Source organism: Pseudophryne corroboree, chromosome 10 (assembly GCF_028390025.1).
Source record: "Pseudophryne corroboree isolate aPseCor3 chromosome 10, aPseCor3.hap2, whole genome shotgun sequence".
NCBI lineage: Eukaryota > Metazoa > Chordata > Amphibia > Anura > Myobatrachidae > Pseudophryne > Pseudophryne corroboree.
In genome coordinates this window covers 332,234,385-332,260,012 of record NC_086453.1, presented here as the reverse complement: position 1 = coordinate 332,260,012, position 25,628 = coordinate 332,234,385, and the positions used below count along the sequence as shown (strand labels likewise).

General features: G+C 42.7%; 1 protein-coding gene across 1 annotated transcript in view; it reads left to right on the top strand.

The window, feature by feature from the left end:
* Nucleotides 1-20,807, top strand: part of LOC134965597 (nicotinamide N-methyltransferase-like) — a 108,494-nt gene extending 87,687 nt beyond the window's left edge. Inside the window, exon 3 of the mRNA XM_063941947.1 lies at nucleotides 20,271-20,807. Coding sequence (XP_063798017.1) covers nucleotides 20,271-20,694 — 424 coding nt within the window. The 3' untranslated portion in view covers nucleotides 20,695-20,807. The remainder of the gene's footprint in view (nucleotides 1-20,270) is intronic.
* Nucleotides 20,808-25,628: the final 4,821 nt, after the last annotated feature.

The window sequence follows — 25,628 nt, the reverse complement described above, 5'->3', positions numbered from 1 at the left end:
CCAGTACAGTGGTTCAGCTGTATAAGTCTAGGGGCATTGTCGTATAATTCTCAGGGTTATTCCGTATAAGTCCAGTAAAGTGGTGCAGCTGTATAAGTTCAGGGGTACTGCCGTATAAGTTTTGGGATACTGCTGTATAAGTCTTGGGGTACTTCCATATACAGTAAGTCCAGTACAGTGGTGCAGCTGTATAAGTTTAGGGGTACTGTCATACAAGTCTAGGGGTACTGCCGTATAAGTCCAGTACAGTGGTGCAGCTGTATAAGTTCTGGGGCACTGCCATAAAAGTCTTGGGCTACTGCCGTTTAAGTCCAGTACAGTGGTGTAGCTGTATAAGTCTATGGGTACTGCCATATAAGTTTAGTAGTACTGCCATATAAGTTCAGTACAGTGGTCAGCTGTATTAGTTCAAGAGTACTGTCGTATAAGTCTAGGAGTACTACCGTGTAAGTCTTGGGGTACTGCCGTAGAAGTTTAGTACAATGGTGCAGTTTTATTAGTTCAGGGGTACTGCTGTATAAGTCTCAGGGTACTGCCATATAAGTCCAGTACAGTGATGCAGGTGTATAAGTTCAGGGGTACTGCTGTATAAGTCTTGGGGTACTGCCCTATAAGTCTAGGGGTACTGCCATATAAGTCTCGGGGTACTGCCATAATAGTCCATTACAGTGGTGAAGCTGTATAAGACTTCGGGACTGCTGTATAAGTCTAGGGGTACTGCCATATAAGTCTCGGGGTACTGCTGTAATAGTCCAGTACAGTGGTGCAGCTGTATAAGTTCAGGGGTACTGCTGTAAAAGTCCAGTAAAGTGGTGCAGCTGTATAAGTCTAGGGGTACTGCCATATAAGTCTCGGGGTACTGCCGTAATAGTCCAGTACAGTGGTACAGCTGTATAAGTTTAGGGGTACTGCTGTATAAGTCCAGTACAATGAAGCAGCTGTATAAGTCTAGGGTTACTGCCATATAAGTCTCGGGGTACTGCCGTAATAGTCCAGTACAGTGTTGCAGCTTTAGAAGTTTAGGGGTCCTGCCGTATAAGTCTAGGGGTCCTGCCGTATAATGCATATTTATTGGCAAGCTGCTCAATCAGATTGTGATGTCACTCAGGTGCTAAAAGGGAAGGGTAATTCTGGGTAAGAGAAAAACATTTTGCTATGCTTGATGCACACTGAGTGAGAAATAACACTACATAATAATCAGATAATACAGAGATCTTAGTTGCGTATATCTGCAGATATAGGGCTAAGATCCAGGCCGAACAGCAAGGCGTCTCTGTCACTGGGGGTCCATAACACTATGTGTGGATCTGGAATGCGGGAACCCATTAAGTCGGCACAGGCCGGCAATCCCCCAGGGCAGACTGCTGTATAAGTCTTGGGGTACTGCCGTATAAGTCCAGTACAGTTTTGCTGCTGTATAAGTCTAGGGGTACTGCCATATAAGTCTAGGGGTACTGCCGTATAAGTCCAGTACAATGGCACAGCTGTATAAGTTCAGGTGTACTGCCTTATAAGTCTAGCAGTACTGCTGTATAAGTCTTAGGGTACTGCCATATAAGTCCAGTATAGTGATGCAGCTGTATAAGTCTAAGGGTATTCGCGTATAAGTCTCAGGGTTATTCCATATAAATACAGTACAGTGGTGCAGTTGTATAAATACAGGGGTACTGCCGTATAAGTCTTGGGTTACTGCTGTATAAGTCTTGGGGTACTGCCTTATAAGTCCAGTACAGTGGTGCAGCTGTAAAAGTATAGGGGTACTGCCGTATAAGTCTAGGGGAACTGCCGTAAAAGTCTTGGGTACTGCCTTATAAGTCCAGAACAGTGGTGCAGCTGTATAAGTTCTGGGGCACTGCCATAAAAGTCTTGGGCTACTGCTGTGTAAGTCCAGTACAGTGGTGCAGCTGTATAAGTATAGGGGTACTGGTGTATAAGTCTTGGGGTACTGCCATATAAGTCTCGGGGTGCTACTTTATAAGTCCAGTACAGTGGTGCAGCTGTGTAAGTCTAGGGGTACTGCCATTTAAGTCTTGGAGTACTGTCATATAAGTCTAGTGGTACTGCCATATAAGTTTAATACAGTGGTGCAGCTGTATAAGATCAGGGGTACTGCCGTATAAGTCTAGCAATACTGCTGTATAAGTCTAGGGGTACTTCCGTATAAGTCCAGTATAGTGGTGCAGCTGTATAAGCCTAAGGGTATTGGCGTGTAAGTCTCAGGTTTATTCCATAAAAGTGCAGTACAGTGGTGCAGCTGTATAAGTTCAGGGGTACTGCCGTATAAGTCTTGGGGTACTGCCGTATAAGTCTTGGGGAACTGCCATATAAGTCCAGTACAGTGGGGCAGCTGTATAAGTTTAGGGGTACTGCCGTATAAGTCTAGGGGTACTGCCAAAAAAGTATTGGGCTACTGCTATATAAGTCCAGTACAGTGGTGCAGCTGTATAAGTATAGGGGTACTGCTGTACAAGTCTAGGGGTACTGCCGTATAAGTCTCGGGGTACTGCTGTATAAGTCCAGTACAGTGGTGCAGCTGCATAAGTTTAGGGGCACTGCCGTATAAGTATTGGGATACTTTCGTATAAGTCTCGGGGTGCTGCAGTATAAGTCCAGTACAGTGGTGCAGCTGTATAAGTCTAGGGGTACTGCCATATAAATCTTGGAGTACTGCCATATAAGTCTAGCGGGTCTGCCATATAAGTTCAATACAGTGGTGCGGCTGTATAAGTTCAGGGTTACTGTCGTATAAGTCTAGGAGTACTACCGTGTAAGTCTAGGGGTACTGCAGTATAAGTCTTGGGGTACTGCCATATAAGTCTAGTACAGTGGTGCAGCTGTATAAGTTCAGGGGTACTACTGTATAAGTCTCATGGTACTGCCATATAAGTCCAGCACAGTGGTGCAGCTTTATATGTTTAGGGGTACTGCCATATAAGTATTGGGGTACTGCCGTATAAGTCTTGCGGTACTGCTGTATAAGTCCAGTACAGTGGTGCAGCTGTATAATTTCACGGGTACTGCTGTATAAGTCCGGTACCGTGGTACAGCTGTATAAGTTTAGGGGTACTGCCATATAGTCTAGGGGTACTGCCGTTTAATGCACATTTATTGGCAAGCTGCTCAAGGTGCTAAAAGGGAGGGGTAATTCTGGGTAAGAGAAAAACATTTTGCTATCCCTGATGCACACTGAGTGAGAAATAGTACTACATAATAATCAGATAATACAGAGATCTTAGTTGCGTATATCTGCAGATATAGGGCTAAGCCCCCAGGCCGAACAGCAAGGCGTCTCTGTCACTAATACTATGTGTGGGTCCGGTGTGCGAGACCCCATTATGACGGCACAGGCGGGCCACCCCCCAGGTCAGCACGCAGGTGAAAATTAATAATGGTTAATAAGAAGCACATAAGTGCTATGCAAGTGAGGTGTGATTAAATAATACCCTAACACTTTATCAACACTTTATTTTTATCACATTGTTTATATTTTTGTATATATATATATATATATATATATATATATACATACATATATATAGGGGTTCCACCGGAAATGGAGCAGCACTCACAGACTCAATTGAAGCTAAATTCATGGGTATTTTAATTAGTGCAAATTTGATCACTGTTATGCCATCAGTCGACGTTTCAACCCAACACATGGGTCTTTCTCAAGACAGACTGTCGTGTCGACAATGGTTAGATGAAATCTTGTATATAAATATGTAAGTAGTGTAAATAGCTTAGTCAGATTCCAATCCAGGACCCAAAATAAGCAAGCATAGACAGCCTAAAATAAACAAAATAGATAAGCTACACCACTCAACTGAACAATAACGCTTTACTACTACACAGTATATGTTGAAATATGTACAACAGACTATGGGTTTGTTTATATGCATGTAGTTACCGTACAGGGGCAGCAGATGGCGCTGTATACTTACAGAGGTGTATTGTTTGTCTGTTGCATATGTTTGTACTTGTTTGTTTTATCTCCTCACATGTGTGTTCTAGAAAAGTCTCTGAGGAAAGGAGATGAGCTGATGTTACTGACATGTTTAACCTGAGAAGCTGATACTGAAACCTGTTGTTATATTGATCCTGCTATTCAGTACTATATAAAGAAGATATACATCTCAAGTCTCGTTCTCTCTGTACACAAGGTAACTCCTGAGGTGATACTTTATCTATAAGACTTCCCGCTGCACACCTATGGTATCGATCCATCGCACGATGCCAACAGGTTATGGGCCCAGACAAGAGTCTATACAAGATAAAGTTTTCAGGAGTGCATCCTAAGCAGCATCCAGATCACGAGTCGCACTGCAAGTCCCAGCAGGCGCAGACAGCAGACTGTGTAACGCACACAAGAAACAACCCAGGAGAACCTTGGAAAGAAAACTGTGAGTAAAACAAGTTTAATACCACAGAAGAATAGAGAGATCTATACAAGGAAGGGTTATGGCAAATTACACAGATCTCAGACTAGCTGCTAGCAAGCTTTCTAATGAGAACTATCAAACATGGAAGTTTAAAGTAGAAATGCTATTAACCAGAGATGATTTATGGGATGTTATAAATGCAGACAGACCTGAAGGAGAGGATCAGCAGTGGATTAAGAAGGACAGACAGGCAAGAGCCACTATAAGTTTACTGGTGGAAGATGAACAGCTTATACACATAAGACAAGAGAGTACAGCTAAAGGCATGTGGACTGCATTACAGAGAGTCCATGAAGGATCAAGTTTGAACAGCAAACTATTCCTATTAAGAAAATAATATCAAATGAGATTTAATAAAGGCAAGACAATGCAAGAACACATCAGTGCACTACTAGAGATATCCATACAGCTCAGGTCAATGGGAGAAGAAATCAAAAGCAACCACATAGTAGCCATCCTCCTTTGCAGTTTACCAGATACATACAGTGCACTAATAAATGCACTAGAAATGAGACCTGAAGCAGAAATCACACCAGACTTTGTGAAGAACAGGCTCATAGAGGAGTATCAACGCAGAAAGGAGCTTACAGAGTGCAATACTGAAAGTGACACAGAGAAAGCACTTAAAATGGCGGACACTAAGCCACACACCAGGGAAACAAGAGCTTGTTTCAGATGCAAGAAAGTGGGTCACCTGAAAAAAGATTGCACCATATGGAAGACAGAGCAGCACAAACCACCAGAAAGATTACACAAACAAAGAGCCAAAGCCACACTTACAGATACAGGAGCACACACTTGGAATGGAACATTTAAAGCGACAGTAACCCAATTGTCAGAAAAGTGGTATGTAGACTCAGGAGCGACTAGTCATATGACAAATAACAAGGACTTCTTTACTGAACTTGATTTGAACCATAAAGAAACAATCTACCTAGCAGATGGAACAAATATCATTGCAGAAGGGAAAGGGAATGGTCAATTCCTATGCTCCAAGGGTAATGGCAGCTATGCAGAAATACCCGTAACAGATGTGCTATATGTTCCCAAGCTTGAAGGAGCACTGCTATCAGTAAAGAATCTAGTAGAAAAAGGACTTACTGTAAAGTTTCAGAATAATAAGTGTTTTATCCAAAACGGAAGAGAAACACTAGCTACAGCCAGAATAAAAGAACATTTATACTGTCTGGATATCGCAGCACAGCAGGCAAAGCTGAGTACACAGAAACACGCTGACTGTATTCACAAGTTGCATAGAAGATTAGGACACAGACACCCAGATTGCATAAAGGAAATGCAGAAGAGAGACCTAGCCAGGGATCTCAAAGTGTCAGACTGTTCAGAAATGATGAAGTGCCAATGCTGCATAAAAGCAAAAGCAACAAGGACGACAATTCCTAAGAAAAGTGAAAACAGAGCTTCCAGACCACTAGACCTGGTACATAGTGATGTATGCGGACCTATGAAAACGCGAACCGTAGGAGACAAAAGGTATATGCTGACATTCATTGACGACTACTCCAGGTTCACAGTCACTTATTTAATAAAAAGTAAAGATGAAGTCTTAGAAAAGCTGCAAGACTACGTGACCATGACCAGAAACAGGTTCAAGAGGAATATGCTAACTCTTCGCAGCGACAATGGAGGCAAGTTCACAGGACAGAAAATAGAACGGTACTTAAGAGGACTCGGTATTGAGCATCAGAAGACAGTACCATATACACCAGAGCAAAACGGCGTATCTGAGAGGAGAAACAGATCACTAACAGAAATGATAAGGTGCATGCTTACAGATTCAGGACTACCTGATAAATATTGGGGTGAAGCAGCAGCAACAGCCACCTATCTTCAAAACAGACTACTTTCCAAAGCAGTAAGGAAGACACCATATGAGCTGTGGCACGGTAAGAAACCCAGCTTAAAGCACATTAGAGTTTTTGGATGCAGAGCCTTCGTCTACATTCCTGCTGAAAAACGAAGCAAGTTGCAGAACCGAGCAGAAGAAGGAGTTCTAGTCGGCTATAGTGAACATTCAAAAGGCTACAGAATCTTAAATCCAAGAACTGGAAAAGTAGTTATAAGCAACAGTGTGACATTCATAGAAGAAACACGAGATGATGTCATAACGCCAGTAGACTCTACTGAAGAAGAAGAAAGCACTGAATCCAAAGAAACAGATGAAGTAGAGATCACTCAAGAAGTTGAAGTACAACACAAGACAAATACCAGCGACACTCATGAGAGTGCATCCGAGGGGGTGAGACACTCTTCAAGAGAAAATAAGGGAAAAGCACCTACACGTTTATCTTACAAAGCAAAAGCCATTAACATACAAGAACCTGCAACATGGGAAGAAATTGCTAACTTTTCTGAAAGAGAAGCACAGAAATGGCTAGGAGCCGCAAAAGAAGAAATGGAATCAATGGAAGACAATCAGACATGGACATTGACCAGACTACCAATAGACAAAAAGGCCATAGGATGTAAATGGACTTTTAAGGTCAAGTATGATTCTGAAGGAAAAATAGAAAGATACAAGGCAAGACTCGTTGCTAAAGGATATTCACAGAAATTTGGAGAAGATTATGATGAAACGTTTGCTCCAGTTGTGAAGCACACTACCATTAGAACCTTACTCCTAACAGCAGCCATAAAGGGTATGCAAGTGAAACATTTCGATGTAAAGACGGCTTTCCTACATGGTGAACAAAAGGAAGATATATACATGGAACAACCACCAGGCTTCGTGAATTCTCAGAACCCAGATCATGTATGTAAACTTAACAAGAGTATATATGGTCTTAAACAAGCAGCAAGAGCATGGAATACAAAGATAAATATAGTTCTGACAGAAAAGGGATTCATCAGAAGCAAAGCAGACCCATGTCTCTATACAAAGTTGATAGAGGAAAGATGGTTCTATGTATTGATTTACGTGGACGATTTGCTAGTTTGTTTTGAACAAGAAGGGGACGAAGTTGAATTGTTACAAGAACTAAACCGTCAGTTTGAAACAAAAGACCTCGGCCACATAACGCATTACTTGGGAATGCAAATCTCAAGAGAAGGTGATGGAACATTCACACTAAGTCAGAAATACAAAATTCAGGAAACCATTGAGGAATTTGGAATACAAGATGCAAAGACAGCAAGCACTCCTATGGAGACAAGTTATGAAAAGGAACCAAATGATCAGAGCAACCTGTTACAGGATAACCATCTATACAGAAAAGCCATAGGAAAATTGCTATACATTGCAACCGTCACCAGACCAGATATCTCCACAGCAGTCGGGATTTTAAGCAGAAAAGTCTCTAAACCAACAAAGATGGATTGGAATGCAGTTAAGAGGGTAATTCGTTACTTAAAGGGAACGATTAACAAGAAGCTTAAGCTCTCAGCAAACACAAGTCACAAGTTAACAGGATATGTTGACGCAGATTGGGCTGGAGACACAAGTGACAGAAAATCCACAAGTGGATATCTATTCTCTATTGGAGAAGGATTAATCAGCTGGACAAGCAAGTAGCAGTCTACCGTAGCACTATCTTCTACAGAAGCTGAATATATCGCAGCAGCTCACGCCAGTCAAGAAGTGGTATGGTTAATGCAACTACTATCAGACCTAGGAATGCCTCAAGAAGAACCTATCAAGATATATGAGGATAATCAAGGATGCCTTGCATTAGCGCAAACAGAAAGAGTGAACCCAAGAACCAAGCACATTGATGTCAAGCATCACTTCCTGAGGGATCTACAGGAACAAGGTCTTATAGAGTTGAACTATTGCCCAACAGAAGATATGACAGCTGATATCATGACTAAGCCTCTTACCAGAGAGAGACATTGGAGACTTACGTCAAAGATGGGTCTAACTGAAGAAACCCAGTCTGTTGAGAAGGGGTGTTGAAATATGTACAACAGACTATGGGTTTGTTTATATGCATGTAGTTACCGTACAGGGGCAGCAGATGGCGCTGTATACTTACAGAGGTGTAGTGTTTGTCTGTTGCATATGTTTGTACTTGTTTGTTTTATCTCCTCACATGTGTGTTCTAGAAAAGTCTCTGAGGAAAGGAGATGAGCTGATGTTACTGACATGTTTAACCTGAGAAGCTGATACTGAAACCTGTTGTTATATTGATCCTGCTATTCAGTACTATATAAAGAAGATATACATCTCAAGTCTCGTTCTGTCTGTACACAAGGTAACTCCTGAGGTGATACTTTATCTATAAGACTTCCCGCTGCACACCTATGGTATCGATCCATCGCACGATGCCAACAGTATATACCTGGAGCACCTGCTTATTTAGGGCCTTGGATTGGAATCTGACTAAGCCATTTACACTATTTGACTCCTCTCTCCGGTATTCATCTGTATTTATCTTTAGTGTATGGTTACACTACCTCATGTTGTGGTTGAAGTTGATGTTCCAACAGTGAGGCTCATTGTCCTGTAAGTACAATTGTGTATATGTTTTTATATGTATATCCTTTTGAATAGATCTTATAAGGAGTACACTGATGGTTACGGTTGTTTTTTCCGACTATACACCTGTACTTGAACCTTGGTGATTCCTTGTCTTTACTATTTGTGTGTTTATGTATGTCATTTTCGGTAATGGAGCCTGGGAGGCACTTAGTGTTTTTGTGTGTTTTGTTTGTTTTGCAGAGTGACTATTTCAATATGTATATACAAGATTTCATCTAATCATTGTCGACACGGTAGCCTGTCTTGAGAAAGACCCATGTGTTGGGTCGAAATGTCGACTGATGGCATACCTGTTATCAATTATGCACTAATTAAAATACCCATGAATTTTGCTTCAATTGAGTCTGTGAGTGCTCCTCCATCTCTGGTGGAACTTCTCAATATGTTTGTGTACTGACGTACGTTAGGCCCATTAGGAGCACCCAGGAATTTATTTTATTTTACCGATGTGAGTGCAGAACTAGTCTAATTGGAGCCATTCATTTGATTGAGTCCATAATATGAAATATTGAGAAGAACCTCTCTCTAATGCTCCGGCAGAAAATCTATAATTTACCTTTCCGGCAGTTTCACTGGATTATGATTCTGTCTACTCTGAGATTGACTGTCTTTGGCCACAAATGTGGTCTCATTGGAAAACACTTTGTTAAAATTGAAAATTCCATTTCCAACTTTGAGGCTGTGTTTTCACAAATCTGTTTATTATGTTGAAGATTGTCTTATATCTTCTCTAGGCTTTAATTTAATCCTAGGATCAAGTACAGCAGCATCCTTGGAATTATACAGCAGCACCCCTGGATTTATACAGCATAGACGTCATGCCTGGAGAATTACACAGCACCCCTGGACTTAAACGGCAGTGGGGCAGTACCCCTAGACTGATAGGGCAGAGGGGCAGCACCTCATAAAGGGTAGAACCCCTGGAATGATGTGGCAAAGAAAAGACGTACAAGATGGAATTGTCCTTGGGCACTCCCATCCACCCTCCCTTATGTTGTATAAACAGGACATACACACTTTAACAAACCTATCATTTCAGTGACAGGGTCTGCCACAAGACTGTGGCTGAAATGATTGGTTTGTTTGGGCCCCCAGCAAAAAAAAATAGCAATTCATCTCTCGATGCACAAACTGGCTCTACAGTGGTAAGATGTCATCTTCATCCTCAGATTCCCCCCCCCCCCCCTTCAGTGTTTACATACTCATCCTCACAGAGAAAATAGGATTTTGGTTACCTACCGGTAAATCCTTTTCTCGTAGTCCATATAGGATGCTGAGGTCCACATTAGTACCATGGGGTATATACTGGTCAACCAGGAGCCATTGGCACTTTAATAGTTTGAGAGTGTGGGCTGGCTCCTCCCTCTATGCCCCTCCTACCATACTCAGTCTAGAAACTGTGCCAGAGGAGATGGACATCTTCGAGAGAAGGATTATACACAGATAGTGATGAGATTCATACCAGCACACACATACAAGGCACATCAAGCTAACTAGCTTGAACTACTCAGCAACTGCTGAAACATTACTTACCAAGTAACAACACAGTACTCAACTAAAACAAAGTTGTACTGAACCAAATAACATTTTCAGGAAAACGAAGCGCTGGGTGGGCGCCCAGCATCCTCTACGGACTATGAGAAAAGGATTTACCATTAGGTAACCAAAATCCTATGATAGAGAACCAAGACAGAAAACTGCAAAAAACAAGCGCCTAATCATCAAATTATAATAAATACAACTAATAAATATGTCATAAAAATATATATAATAACCACAGTTGTGATTCCTGAGAAGCTGCGCTTGCCGGAATACTATGTGTAGTATTGTGGTGACAACATAAAGGAAAAGGCAAACGGCTGCGCTGAATATCAGGAAAGTAATATAATGTACAGAGAGCCAACGTAAAAAATAATAACAGTATTTATTAATGAAAACATATAAACCGGTAAATGATTAAGAACATTCACTAGATGTGAACTAGTGGTATCTTGTAATAGCTCAGGATAGTAACATGCTTGTTACAGTGAAAGTTCCGTGTTCCACTTATTAGTTGATAATTGGTAGGTACCAGGTGTACTGATGGAATCCCAGTAAAATCAGAGTCCCTCAGTTGAAAGTAAAATTCAATACCTCTCCAATGGGCTGGTAAGAGCCGAGCGTCCTCGGCTGCAGTGTCCTGCAGTGCCCATATGCGCTGTGCAGCAGAAAGGAAAGGACCGTCTCTCTCACAACCCGGTCGGAGCGGCGTGTATGCTGAAGCCGCTAATGACGGATGCTGTAGACAGAGTGTGCGGTAGGGACCAAAGTGCACCTGGAGATTTCACCTGAGCTTGGTACGAATGGGAGCGGGTCCTGACGCGTTTCGTCACGTTCACGTGACTTTTTCGAAAGGTGGTACAAAGGGAGGCTGGATATGCAGAACTCCATTCAAAAAAGCCGTAGGTGGTACAAAGGGAGGCTGGATATGCAGAACTCCATTCAAAAAAGTCTGAACCTCAAGGAGGGCAGCCAATTGTTTCTGAAAGAAAATGGATAAGGCTGAAATCTGGACCTTCACAAATCCTAACCTCAGGCCCATATCCACACCTGCTTGCAGGAAGAGGAGAAAACGTCAGAGTTGAAACTCCACCGTAAGAAACTTCTTGGATTCACACCAAGAGACATATTTCTTCCAAACGCAATGGTAATGTTTAGACATTACCCCTTTCCTAGCCTGTATGAGGGTAGGAATGACCATCTACAGAATGCCCTTCCGAGCAAGTATCAGGCACTCAACTACCATGCCGTCAAACGTAGCAGCGGTAAGTCTTGATAGGTGAATGGCCCCTGCTGCAGCAGGTCCTCCCGAAGAGGAAGAGGCCTCGGCTCTGCTTGCAGTAGATTCAGAAGGTCCATGTACCAAAAACTTCTTGGCCAGTCTGGGGAAATGAGAATCGCCTGAACCCTTGTTCTCCTTATGAGCTTTAGGATTCTGCCACTGCCTGTGGGTTCCTCGACCTGGAACAATATCACCGAAGCTTCTTGTTGAGACGAGAGGCCATCATGTCTATTTGGGGTAATCTCCAAAGGTATGCTATTTCTTTGAACACCTCTGGATGGAGACCCCACTCCCCTGGATGGAGATCATGTCTGCTGAGGAAGTTTGCTTCCCAGTTGTCTACTCCCGGAATGAAGATGGCTGACAGCGCCAACGCATGTTTTTCTGTCCTGTTGGTTTATGTAAGCCACTGTTGTTACATTTTCCAACTGCATTTGAATGGCCGATTTCTTAGAAGAGGGGCCGTCTGAAGAAGACCATTGTAGATGGATCTTAGTTCCAGGATTTTGATGGGCAGGCCGGCATCCAGGCTTGACCACCGACCATGGAAGCTTACTCCTTGAGTGACTGCTCCCCAGCCCCAAAGGCTCACATACGTGGTTAGAAGGACCCAATCCTGAATCCCAAACCTGCGACCCTCCAGAAGGTGAGGTAGTTGTAACCACCAGAGGAGCAAAATCCTGGCCCTCGGAGACAGACAAATTCTCTGGTGGAGATGAGATCCCGACCACTTGTCCAGAAGAACCAGTTGGAAGGTACGAGCGGGGAACCTCCCATACTGGAGAGCCTTGTAAGAGGCCACCATCTTTAGCAACAGGCGACTGCATTGATGAACCGACACCCTGGCTGGCTTCTGGACATCCCGGACCATAGTTTCTATCACCAATGCCTCTTCCTGTGCAAGAAACACCTTCTGCACTTCTGTGTCCAAAATCATTCCCAGAAAGGAAAACCTCTGGGTTGGTTCCAAATGTGACTTTGAAGGTTCAGAATCCAACCATGACTCCTGAGGAGGCGTGTTGTGAGAAGAATGGACTGCAGCAGCTTCTCCTTGGACGATGCCTTTATCAGTAGATCGTCCAGATATGGAATGATGTTCACCCCTTGTTTGCGGAGAAGAACCATCATTTCTGCCATCACCTTGGTAAACATCCTTGGTGCTGTGGTTGATAGATAGACAGTGATCCGGCCGGGATTCCTTGTGTTTTGTCATCACTCCCGTAAAACACTGCCTGATATTGCGAATCACATCGACATCAGAAAAAACGATTGTGCAAAACTCGGCAGCTTAGTGAATGATCGTATCAGGATTCAAAAAGTTGCAGTAAAATGCACCCGATACCATTCGAGTTCAAACACCCTTCAAAACGGCCAAAACACAAATCTTTGTAAATATACCCCATGGTGTCTATCTATTGACTGTCTAACTAGACACTGTGTATCTATTATACAGGGCCTGGAACTGGAAATGACAGTCAAGCAATGTGAAACGGAGATAAGCCTGATGCGGCAGCCATATCAGAATGTGGAGATATGCATCCTTGATATCCAGTGATACCAGGAATTCCCCCTCTTCCAGATCTGATATCACCTCCCTGAGAGACTTCATCTTGAACTTGAACTCCTTTAGAAAGGGGTACAATGATTTTAGGTTCAGAATGGGCCTGACTGAACCATCCGGTTTCGGTACCATGAAAAGGTTTGAAAAGTAACCTTTGTTCTGCATGTGAGGTGGTACTGGCACAATGACCTGTGCCTCCACCAACTTCTGGGCAGCTTCTTGTAGTACAGTGCTGTCTGCCAACAGAGTTGGCAAGCTTGATTGAAAAAATGATTAGGGGGGAGAATTTGAAATTCCAGCCTGTATCCCTGGGATACAATATCTATCACTCAGGGATCCAGGCCGGACGATACCCAGACGTGACTGAATTGTCTGATTCTCGCTCTCACTGGCCACAACTCCAGGTCGCGTGGTCCACCGTCATGCGGAGGGCTTTGGCGTACCTGAAGCAGGCTTTTGTTCCTGGGAACCTGCAGTGTCAGGTTTCTTGGACTTAAGTCGACCTCCCATAAAGAAGGTATTGGACGGTCTGGCCTTTCTAGACTTGTTAGGCCAAAAGGACTGCGTTGCAGATGAAGAGTAGGATTTCTTCGGAGCAGGTGCTGCTGAGGGAAGAAACGGAGACTTACCCGCTGTAGCCATGGATATCCACGCTTCTAGAGCTTCCCCAAAGAGAGCCTGACCTGTATAGGGTAGGGACTCCACACTTCTTCTGGATTACGTGTCATCCAATCACTGGCGCAGCCACAGTCCCCGACGAGCTGAAACAGACATGGAAGAGATTCCCACAGCCATGGAACCCAGGTCTTTCATGGATTCTACCATAAAACCTGCTGAATCATGTATGTTGCGTAAATATAATGCAATATCATCCCTATCCATTGTATCCAAATCCTCACGTAAGGTAGCCGACACACTTTACAATTTCCTTAGCAATCCATGCCGTAGCAATAGTGGGACGTAATATGGCCACTGAAGCAGTGTACATTGATTTAAGTGTGCTATCAATTTTTCTATCAGCCGGCTCTTTTAAGGCGGTAGATCCTGGAACAGGCAAAACCACCTTCTTTGATAGTCTGGACACAGATGCAACAACAATCGTTGGGTTTTCCCATTTTTTCCTATCCTCCTCAGGGAAAGGAAACGCCACATGTAACCTTTTAGGGACCTGGAATTTTTTCTCAGGGTTTTCCCATTCTTTTTCAAATATAGCATTCAATTCCTTTGACGCAGGGAAGGTTAGCGAGGCTTTTTTATTTTCAGTGAAAAAAGCTTCCTCAACCGGCTCAGGTGTGGTATCATTAACATTCAACACATCCCTGATAGCCTCTATCAACAATTGCACCCCCTTTGCAAGAGATGCAGACCCCCGCAACACATCCCCATCACCATCTGTGATGTAAGAATCGGTATCCGTGTCAGCTTGTGTGACATGCACAAGCACACGTTTATGAGGGTATATAGCAGAGCATCCTGAGGTATCAGAAACCGGCCATACTGCCACAGAGCTCTAATACCTGGGTTGCAGATTCATTACTTGCAACCCTACCAGAAATCTGAGAAATCCAAGATTTGATAGAGGAAAATCACTCAGGCTCCCTTGCTGGTTTCTGTGCTAAACCAGTGCTATACTGATTACATGGAATTGGATCATCCTGGGAGGACAAATCCTCCGCAGCATATGACACAGTATCCCTGGACATAGCTAAAGGAGACCACCAAACGACCTACACACACTGGTGATGGCAGACAGAGTTTCCCCCCCAAGAATGGCAAAAGAGACAGATTGGAGCAAACCCACACACAGCGCTTTTACCATAGGGAGACCCCTTGTCAGCGCTGTGCACCTTAATGGGACACAAAGTCGTATTACAGCCTTCCCCCCCTTCTACAACCCCCTGGTACCATTCACAGATAGCTGGAGTTGCTCTTGGAGGGACCTGTTCTCCTTCTTAGCGCTGTGCAGGCAGGATAATGGCACTGAAATACTGCTGGGTCCGCTCTGAGGAGAAGCTCCGCCCCCTTAAAGGCACTGTCTTCCTGCTCTTCATGGATTATACTGGCCTGAGGAATTAGTGCTGGCTGAGATCCAGGAACCCCAACAGGCTTCTGGACCAGTGTCGGGTGTCTGCGCTGGCTCAGGGCGCCCCTCACAGCGCCGCACCATGTACCACGGAGCCATCGCTGGAGCGCAGTTAATACTGCGCTCCTACCCTGTGCCGCCATCTTCACTGTGATCCCCATCTTGCTAGGGCGGTCGGTGTCTCACTTGCCACGATTCTTCAGCTCTGCAAGGGGGTGGCGGCATGCTGCTGCGGCGAGCGGTCCAATGTGGCGGAGAATGATAGACCCCTCTGAAGCTCAGTGTCCTGTCAGCGGATACAGTGGCTCAGACCCTGCAGGGCGGAGACTGCTCCCTCCCCTCAGTCCCACGCTGCAGGGAGGCTGTTGCCAGCAGCCTCCCTGTAAAATAATAAACTCTAAAAAATTACTTTTCTAGGAAAACTCAGGAGAGCTCCGCTAGCTGTGACCGGCTCCTCCGGGCACATTTTCTAAACTGAGTCTGGTAGGAGGGGCATAGAGGGAGGAGCCAGCCCACATTATCAAACTCTTAAAGTGCCAATGTCTCCTGGTGGGCCTGTCTATTTCCCATGGTATTACTGTGGACCCTAGCATCCTCTAGGACTTAAGAGAAATAATATTCAAACAAACCACATAATTTGGTTGTCAGTGGACTGCTTGCACTATTACCTAAAGTTTCTGAACTTGATAATGACTTATGATGAATGCGCAGCAGGTGTCATACAGTATAAGGGAGGATGTTCCTAGGTGGTTAGCGTCCTTACCCCTACTTATTATGGATTGATAAAGGCAACAGATGGCTTGACAACTCTTGCCTGGATTTTTGGAGAAATAATTCCACACTGAAGAGTGTATTTCCGTATTTTTCCCATGTATGACAATGGGCTTTTTCATCCCATGGCCAACAACTGTTTCCGCTGGTGCCTTATTCAAACAAACCACATCACCATCAGAATCCACATCGTCAACTTACTCCTCAGTGCCAGCTACACACATATCATCCTCATCCTGGTGTACTTCTACAGTGACATCCGCAATCTCAATGTCAGCAACTGGACTGGCAGTGCACCACCCAGCACTTGCAGAAGGTGTGCAAATGATGGTAGAAGCCTCCTCTTCCCATACAGTGTTGTGAAGGTCAGGCTTAGACATTGCAACCGTGGACAGTGCCAGCACCCATGTATTTTCACAACACCCCAGTAATTTTAGAGCATACAAGACAAGGCTAGTGTACATTTATTTTCACTAAACCCTGTATTTGACAGCATACAGGGCCAGTGTACTTTTATTTTAAGAACAGTACCCCTGTATTTTTACAGCATACAGGACCAGTGTACTTTTATTTTAACAGCAGCACCCCAGTATGTTTTACAGTATACAGGAGCAGTGTACTTTTATTTTAACAGCAGCACCCCTGTATTTTTACAGCATAGAGGACCAGTGTACTTTTATTGTAACAGCAGCACCCCTAAATTTTTACAGCATACAGGACCAGTGTACTTTTATTGTAACAGCAGCACCCTTGTATTTTTACAGCATACAGGACCAGTGTACTATATTTTAACAACAGCACCCCTGAATTTTTACAGCATACAGGACCAGTGTACATTTATTTTCACAGCAGCACCCCAGAATTTTTACAGCAAACAAGACAGAGCCAGTATACATTTTTTTTTTCACTGCACCCCAGAATTTTTAAAGCATACAAGACTGATCCAGTGTACATTTATTTTCACTGCACTCCTGAATTTTTACTGTCAGCACCCCTGTATTTTAATTGCATACAGGAAGACAGTGTCCCTGGCAACACCCATGTACAGCTGCAGCATCCCTAACAGCACATGAAACACCAGTGACAGCCAGGACAGCACCCCTAACAGCATAGAGACACCATAGTGACAGCCAGGACAGCACCCCTACGGAGCACACACTGACCCCACACAATGCCATAACCCACAGAGACAGAGGTCTGTCTCCCTCACTTTCCAAGTCCGGAGTGAAAATGGTGCTGACGCATGGCTGTTTATATGGAATCCAAAATCCGCGAGAATCCAACAGCGGGATGATGTTTTGCCTTGTTCTGGGATCCGAGTCTGGTGAGAAGTCCTGAGCTGGTCTCGGATTCTGGCACGGAATGTGATGTTTGGGGGGGTAGTTTGGTTCTTTGAGAACCAAACCCGCTCATTTCTACTTACAAGGAACAGACTGCTGACACTGACTGGCAATCTTGGATGAAATCCCGAACCTCCACACACTCAGACCCTATTACATTTCCCACATATGACCATCTGAAAGATAAAATGGGTGTCGCATTGAAAGTATACAAAAAAATCTCCACCACTTTTAAAGACTTTTGAAAATGAAATAATGTTTGGGGAACAAATATGCTCTAAATCCATCCTGGAATCAAACAACACTTGCCCCTATCTTTTCTAGGCTTCCACCGAATCTCCATTAAGTATATAATTATTAGTCTGATAATCCAAACAATCTTGAGGATTTTCCATCACTGTTGCCAGAGACAGGAGCAAAGATTAGGGGGGTAGTGTAGTTAAATTCACAGGTCACAATGTGGCCATAGAGCTCAGCACTGGACCCACCAAAAAGAACAAAAAAATACTAATTGCAGGTCTGCAAAGCTGTCCCATGTGCTTCACAAAGGGGTGTGCAGTGTTCATGGGAGGAAGGGGGTCAGTGTCTTTGTTTTACATTCTGAATGCAGGTTTATACCTCCTCCTTTCTTCCTGCCATTCATGTGCACTAGAGAGTAAAGTCTCTGGCACAGTGTCAGCGTCTCTGATTTTTCTTCTTCCCGAAAATGTCACTGTAAAGATGGCTCTGCAGAGGAGGAGGGACCATTTCTGTCTTCACAGTGTAAGTATATACTTTGGAAGGAATGAGGGTGGTGGGGGGACCCAAACCCATCCAGCAAGACAAACACCCCCCCCCACACACACACACACACACACACACACACACACACACAGTGAGCCCTGGAGCTTGGACAGCAGGATCATTATCTCCATATAGTTTTTTAGGATTGCCCATCACTGTGCCAGTCAAGAGGAGGAAACATGGGGAAAGGGAGGAAGGGGATGTTGTGGGCCTAAAGGGGCCAAAAGAGCGCTTTGAGAGTGAGCTTGTGTGGTTATTTCTTATAAGTTACATCAGATGTTAGAGTATCAGTGAAGTCCAGGCTTGGAGTTATCGAAGTCGGAAAATATTACAGTACACACATCACGTACAAACACCACATAGATGGCCTCCATGCGCGTACTTATTCGGCCATACATGCACATATTCGCAAATTGCGCATGACCACTCACGCGGTCGTGCATGTTAGCGCGTGGTATCAGTAATTATGGAGGCATTTGTACTCGCATGGAAAAGCCACAAAGACATATCATATATTCAATCCATATATTGCATAAATCACCCACAGTCTGCTCACCTTTCTAATTGCATGAAGATGGTTCTCACATAAATTATCCTCCCAGAGACTCAAATACAATGTACCAGATGGCCTTATTTACGTAAAAGCTTTGAAATCCTATGAAGAAGGCAAATACCTTTGTTTACCCCTATTGTTCTAGAGTTGTCCAGTATCTGTCGAAGATAATAAATACGGGATTGTCATTGTCTTATCTTAAGACAGGACAAACAGAAAGACAATATCCAGAAACCTAGGTTGACTGAAGAGAAACTCAATTAGCAATAGCTAACAAAATTACAAACCAGACATTTAGAAGTCTGGGGTAATAACATTCATAGACTAAACTATTGGAGATATATATATATATATATATGTTTATATATATTTCCTAACAAATTGTAATAACAGGAGTGTGTGTGTATGTATGTATGTATGTATGTATGTATGTATATATATATATATATATATATATGGATATTTGTATATCTTGAGGATAGAAATAGATAATCATATCAAGTGTGGGATCATATTGTTTAGAGTCACGTAAACATTAATCTGGTGGTATTAAGAGTATTATCATATATTGCAACATTAAGTTATTAATAATACCAGATTTATGTATGATTAATGTGATGGGTTTAACTGGTCATGGGGCGGGAACTCAGATGCAAACAACAGAAATCACATCTCAAGTCTTAGTCATCACCCACCTCTTGAGCTGACCAATGATCCCCGGTGCACAGGATATGCCCCACCCCTGAACCAATAGAAGAAGAGCACACAGTGTCTATTTTATTATGTTTTGATCCACTGTATAAAAAGCCAGCTGCAGGCCAGGCCACTATCACAGACGCTGAAGGTCATCTCCCTTGATGACTGAGGACCGGCCGGGAAGCGCAGGCATAACCAAACACGTATGTACGATTGACTGTAGCCATTATTCTATTGTATTGTATTGTTGTTGTTGTAATCCCCCTTTCAGTAATAATAAGTTGGAGTGTCGGAACCCAGCATCTTAAACACAAACTGGTGTCGTGTATCTTTTCCCTGCTAAGGTTGTAACTGTATTTAAGTCACAAGTGTAGCTGCTAAGTGCTCACGGCGTGTATTGGTGTGTGTGCGCACTGCGTGTACTTTGCACGGCCAGCGCGGCGTTTGTACGCAAAGTGCGTACACTGCACGGGACTATGTACGCTAACGGTGTAATAAGTACGTACGCAAAGGTTTAATCACAGCGGCCACAGCGACTCCATATTAGAGTGTATTAAGTGTGTTTAAAAATATAGCTTTTGGTCCTGTATGTAAAACAACCTTTACAGAGTGGTTACCTCACAAGTGGTTGAAAATCTGGTCCCACAAAATAATACCTTATCTCTCATACGGTTGTATTGGTAGACCACCTAAATCCAATTTAACCTTATTGTGTTTATATTTTTCAGTGACCAGTGTGAGCCCAGTGATACAATGTTGAAGAATGCAATTGCAGAGATCTTGAAATGTGACTTTAATAAGGAAAATCTCACAGAACCAAAGGTGCTACCACCAGCAGACTGTGTGATCACTGTGTGGCTGCTGGAACTCATCAGCAAAGACAAAGATGATTATAAAAAATATTTCAGGAAATTTGTGAAGCTACTGAAACCTGAAGGACACCTGATATTGGTTGGGACTCTTAATACAACTTATATGACGATTGGGCAGGACAAATTACATATGCTCAAATATGATGAGAGCTTTATAAGAAATTTTCTCAGTAATGAAGGGTTTATTATTGATCACTGGGCAATACAGAAAAAAACATCATTGAGTAACCTTTGTGACTATGAGGCATTATATGTTCTCATAGCTCACAGAGAGAACTGAAACATAACTGCTGCAGATCTTCCTATCAATTTACTAATGATAAACCTTAACAAAAGTAATTCAAAAAATATAATTGTGAGTTTGTAGTGAACTGATCTTACGGTTGATTTTGCTTGGTCAATAAATAATTGAATTTGTTAATTTTATGCAATTTAATGGACTTTGGTTGATTAAAGCATTAAAAATTCATGCATTATCTGTGAGTAGTTTTGTCAGCCCACCATGTATCAATGTTGTTGTCATTCAATCAGCAATCTCTAAGGGGTCTATTTACTAAGCCATGTATGCAGGTGTGTAACTAAAACTTTAGGGGCCACATAGCAAAATATAGAAAGGGCCCCCATCCCTGCCATTGTTACTACAATGTTCTTTATGGTAGGAACAGTAGAAAGAGAGAGAGTGAGAGAGTGAGGGGAGTGAGAGACACACACAGAGGGTGTCAGAGGAGAGAGAGAAAGAACAAAAAGTAAGAAAAACAGGGAGAGAGGGGAAAGTCATGGAGAGAGAGAAAGGGATGAGGGGGCAGGGCATTAGGGAGAGAGAGAGGGGTAATGAGAAAAAGAGAGACAGAAGCAGGGTAGATGGTGTCAAGGAGAAAGAGAGAGAAAAGGATGTGGAAGAGGGCATCAGGGAGAGAGAGATATGGGGTATCAGAGAGAGAGATAGAAAATGGGGAGAAGGAAAAGACAGAGGGAGGGAAGCGAGAAATTTTGTCAGGGAGGGAGGGATTAAGGGGAGCAAAAGAGAGTGAGAGTGTCAGGGAGGGAGCTAAAGAGAGGTAGAGTGAGAATGAGAGAGAGAGTAGTACCTGGGAGGGAGGGAGAAAGAGACAGTCAGGGAGAGAGAGAGACAGTGTCACAGTGGGAGAGAAAGGTATAGTGTTAGGGACAGAGAGGTGAAGAGACAGTGTAGGGAGAATGAGAGAGACAGCATCAGAGAGAGAGTGTGTATCAGGGAGAGAGAGAGAGAGAGAGAGAGAGAGAGAGTGGGGGACAGTATCAGGGAGAGAGAGGGAGGGAGTGTCAGAGAGAGAGAGAGACAGTGTCAGTGAGGGAGAGAGAGGGGGAATTTATCAGGGATAGATAGAGAGAGGGATAGATAGTGTCAGAAAGAGAGAGAGAGAGACAGTGTCAGGGAGGGATAGGGACAGGGAAGGTATCAGGGATAGCTAAAGAGAGGGATAGTGTCAGAGAGAGGGAGTGTCATAGATAGAGACTATCATAGAAAGAATGGGAGAGAGAGAGAGACTGTGTCAGGAAGAGAGAGGAACAGTATCAGGGAGAGAGAGACAGCCTCAAAGAGAGAGTGAGAGTGTGTCAGGGAGAAAGAGAGAGAGGAGCAAGGGAGAGAGTATCAGAGAGAGAGGAGTAAGAGAGGGTTAGAGGGGGAGAACAAGCAGGAGATGCATTACCTGTCCATCCTGAACACAGCTGAGGTCTCTAACTGGGGCGGACACTTCACAAAATTAGGCCCCTCCCCTAAATACCCGCAAATTATGGCACCAGCAGCCAGGACTTAGAGCTGTCACAAGAGAAAAGAAAGAAGACTCCTTTTTTGGCGCATTCTTAGAAAAGATAACATAACATGTATAATTTGAGAAGAGTAAAAACATAACATTTACTATGTTACATTAAAATAGAATCTCCTAAGGAAAAAATTTAATCATTTAAAATCAGTCAATATGAGCAGTAGACGGTGAACTAGTAAAAATGTAATCAATCACAATCTTATGCCCCTCATTGGGCAGTATGTGGCGGGAGAGTCTAGGTCAGTGCCTCTCCCTGACCCTGACCTATTATATTGCATGTAAATAAGTTCTAACCTGATAATCGAAATCACATAATGTGTGGCTCTTGGTAAATCCAAAATTACTTCCCTTCTTGAATAATGCAGAGAGTGGCCAAAACAAAGATGAAGCAAAATAATTAATCTGCTGTCAACGTTAGACTGGAATAGTTGATATGGACCTACTACACCGGGTATTCCATAGGAATCTCCTACCAGGTACTGGCTCGACCCTTTACTGTATGGCTTCCAACATCAGATGGGATTGGGCATACACAGTATGGTATGATAGTAGGTCACACTGGTTTTAGTGTACACAACTCTCCTGAATCTTTGATGAGAGTTCAGAAAATAAGATTCTAGAAATGAAAGATAAAAATGGATCTGCTTTTGGCATTAGACAATGGGTAATTCCCCACCAGTTGAAAAACTGCCATGGGGAGGATTCATTGAATTAATAAATGAGAGTCCAGAATATGAGTAATAAGATAAGTGTATAGAGGATTATGAAATGATCCTGATTGCCACGCTGAATATACAGACACTTAAAGGGATTTATAAAAATATGAAATACAACATTTTTTGCTATCACAAATGAACACAGTGGAGACCTTTAACGTTTGAAAAAGCACATAATTAAACCGGAGAGGGATTTCATCCTCCCAAGCAGTGTGAAATGATTTAAATACTGGAGCAGAGAGCTACATTTGCAGTGCAGTATACACAATTAAATGCATTAACTAAAATCCAAAAGCAATATTATAACTGTTGGTCTGATGGGAGTGAAATACTAAATACAATTGTAGCCAAAACACATATTCACAGAGATTAATATATTCCAAGAGCAATGTTGCTACTAAGGTCTCATAGAACTGGAAAACGAAATACAATTGTAGCTAAACTCGCATGTATTACTATATATAACTTTAAATATTGAAGTTAGCCTATGGGATGAAGATCAGGTTTCATGTTACTGAGATATAATACAATTGCAGCCAATATGCATGTTCACAAAAGTTGCTACTGTATATTAAAGAAGCAACATTGCCACTGAAGTCTCATGGAGCTAGAGAGCTAAATACAATTGTAATTGAAGATATATATTTCATAGATATTGTTACAGTTTGTGTAACCTGGAGTATTGGAGTCTATAAAGCGGAGACCTTGCTTCCATTAATTAAATATTCAGTCCATTTGTGACATAAATAATTGTAACTTTAGAGGTATAGATAATGATGCATATTAAAACCAAAAAGTAAAGGCATACACATAACTCAGGTTAGATAAACTGGAATAAGAGTATAGGCTGTATGTATAGTCACCACTCCTGGTACTAGTATAAACAGGATTTGAAAATCCTGGGTGTGGAGCTGCAGAGAATGTCCACTGCTCAAAGACCTTGATGGAGTGAGCTGTCCGCTTTAAATGTAGTGGTCGTCTAAGCCTCGACACAAAGAGGGTAAGGCACTATAGCCGCTGCTGCTCCTGGATGTCAGAGTCAGACCCACCACCGTTGCCATCACCACTATCCATCACCACTACCATGACCGTGGGCTTGTTCACTTAGAGCTGGCCAGGAAGGTCCCCCGGACACCACCACTAAATACTCTGCATAGCTGCAGCCTGTGGGGGAGGGGTGTGCTATCGTCACAGTGGATGGGGGAGAAGGGGTGAGCAGCATGCCTTGGAGGCAGTCCATGTCTGGGAGCAGGGGGAGCAGCTGCAGGCCCTGGAAGCAGCTCGGGCCCCATAGCAGCTTCATCCCCTGCACCCTTGGTAGTTACACCACTGCTTGGATGGAGATAAAGTGACTGGAGTTAAAGTCCCAACCAACTAGCTCCTAACTGTCATTTTTCAAACCCAGCCTGTAACATGGCAGTTAGGAGTTGATTGGCTGGTACTTTATCTCCATCCACTTTATCTCGATCCAAGGCTTTGTAAATAGACCCCCTAGTTACTACGTTAACCCAAATATCAATTTTATTATACAGTATCACTGACTTATTTTATTGACAAAATATGGAGGGTGCAAAGAACTTTGATGGACTGTTTGGACTTTTTGTGGTTTATAAGATACCTCCTACCATTTCTGGTTGTAAAAGTGTGGCCAAAATAAAACTTTGATCTTTTTGAATGACACCCTGATCAATCCAAACAATATACACTTACAGCAAGACCATGATTCTTTCTGATAGGTCAAGCCTTATGAGTGGGAATAGTCCCTATCAGTCAGTATGCCAACTGTCGGGCTGGATCCTAGAGTTGGCATGGTGACCACCAGGATCCCGAGTGCTGGTCACAAGACCGGATCCCAGCTAATTAATGTTTCAACTGTTTGCTGGCTGCCAGTAAACCATATCTTTGGGTGTTAGTCTCCAGTCAATTTACTGGTGCTTAGTAAAGATTAGGCCCATGTACAGTATTAGGTATAAATTAAAATAAAAAAAGATTAGCACCAAATTATCTAGATGCTCTATAGCATGAAAGAAGAAAGAGAAGATAGGGAAACATATTTTGGGGTGCACACTGGAGCCTTAATATAATGTTAAAATGTTTAACTGTTATGGTATGCATTAATAATATTTAAAAAAACATGGTGAAGTATTAAAATTATAGTGTGATAGAAAGAGTATGTGAATAAAAACTAGTAACATCTCCAGCTGTTTTTCTTATTTTATGTGAACTCTATCCTATCTATTCTTGCTATATTGTATATATCATATGTGCTATATCTGCTATCAATGCAATGGAAGATCTATTCCAGGAAAGTGATGGGGCTCAGGAAATACCTCAAATAAATTATTGGGATGTGGAATTAAAGAATTTAAGAAAAAATCTACTTTTTTCCAAGTAACATTTGTCCACAAGTCAAATAATTCACAGAACTAGTATCTAAGGATTTAGACAAACCATACAACAAACAAGGAAGATTTATCCACTCAAACTTAACCAGAGATGAACAAACGGCACTCCAAGAAATATAATGATGGGATGACGTAGAAGGCCAATTATCCGATAAAGGAGGTAATTTCGTGATTTGTAAAAAGGACCTTTGTCTGGAAGAAATTATGAAACATCTTGATGATGAATCCTGTTACTGCAGAATGATCTTTAATCTGACAGCTAATTTTTTGAAAAATTATTTACAT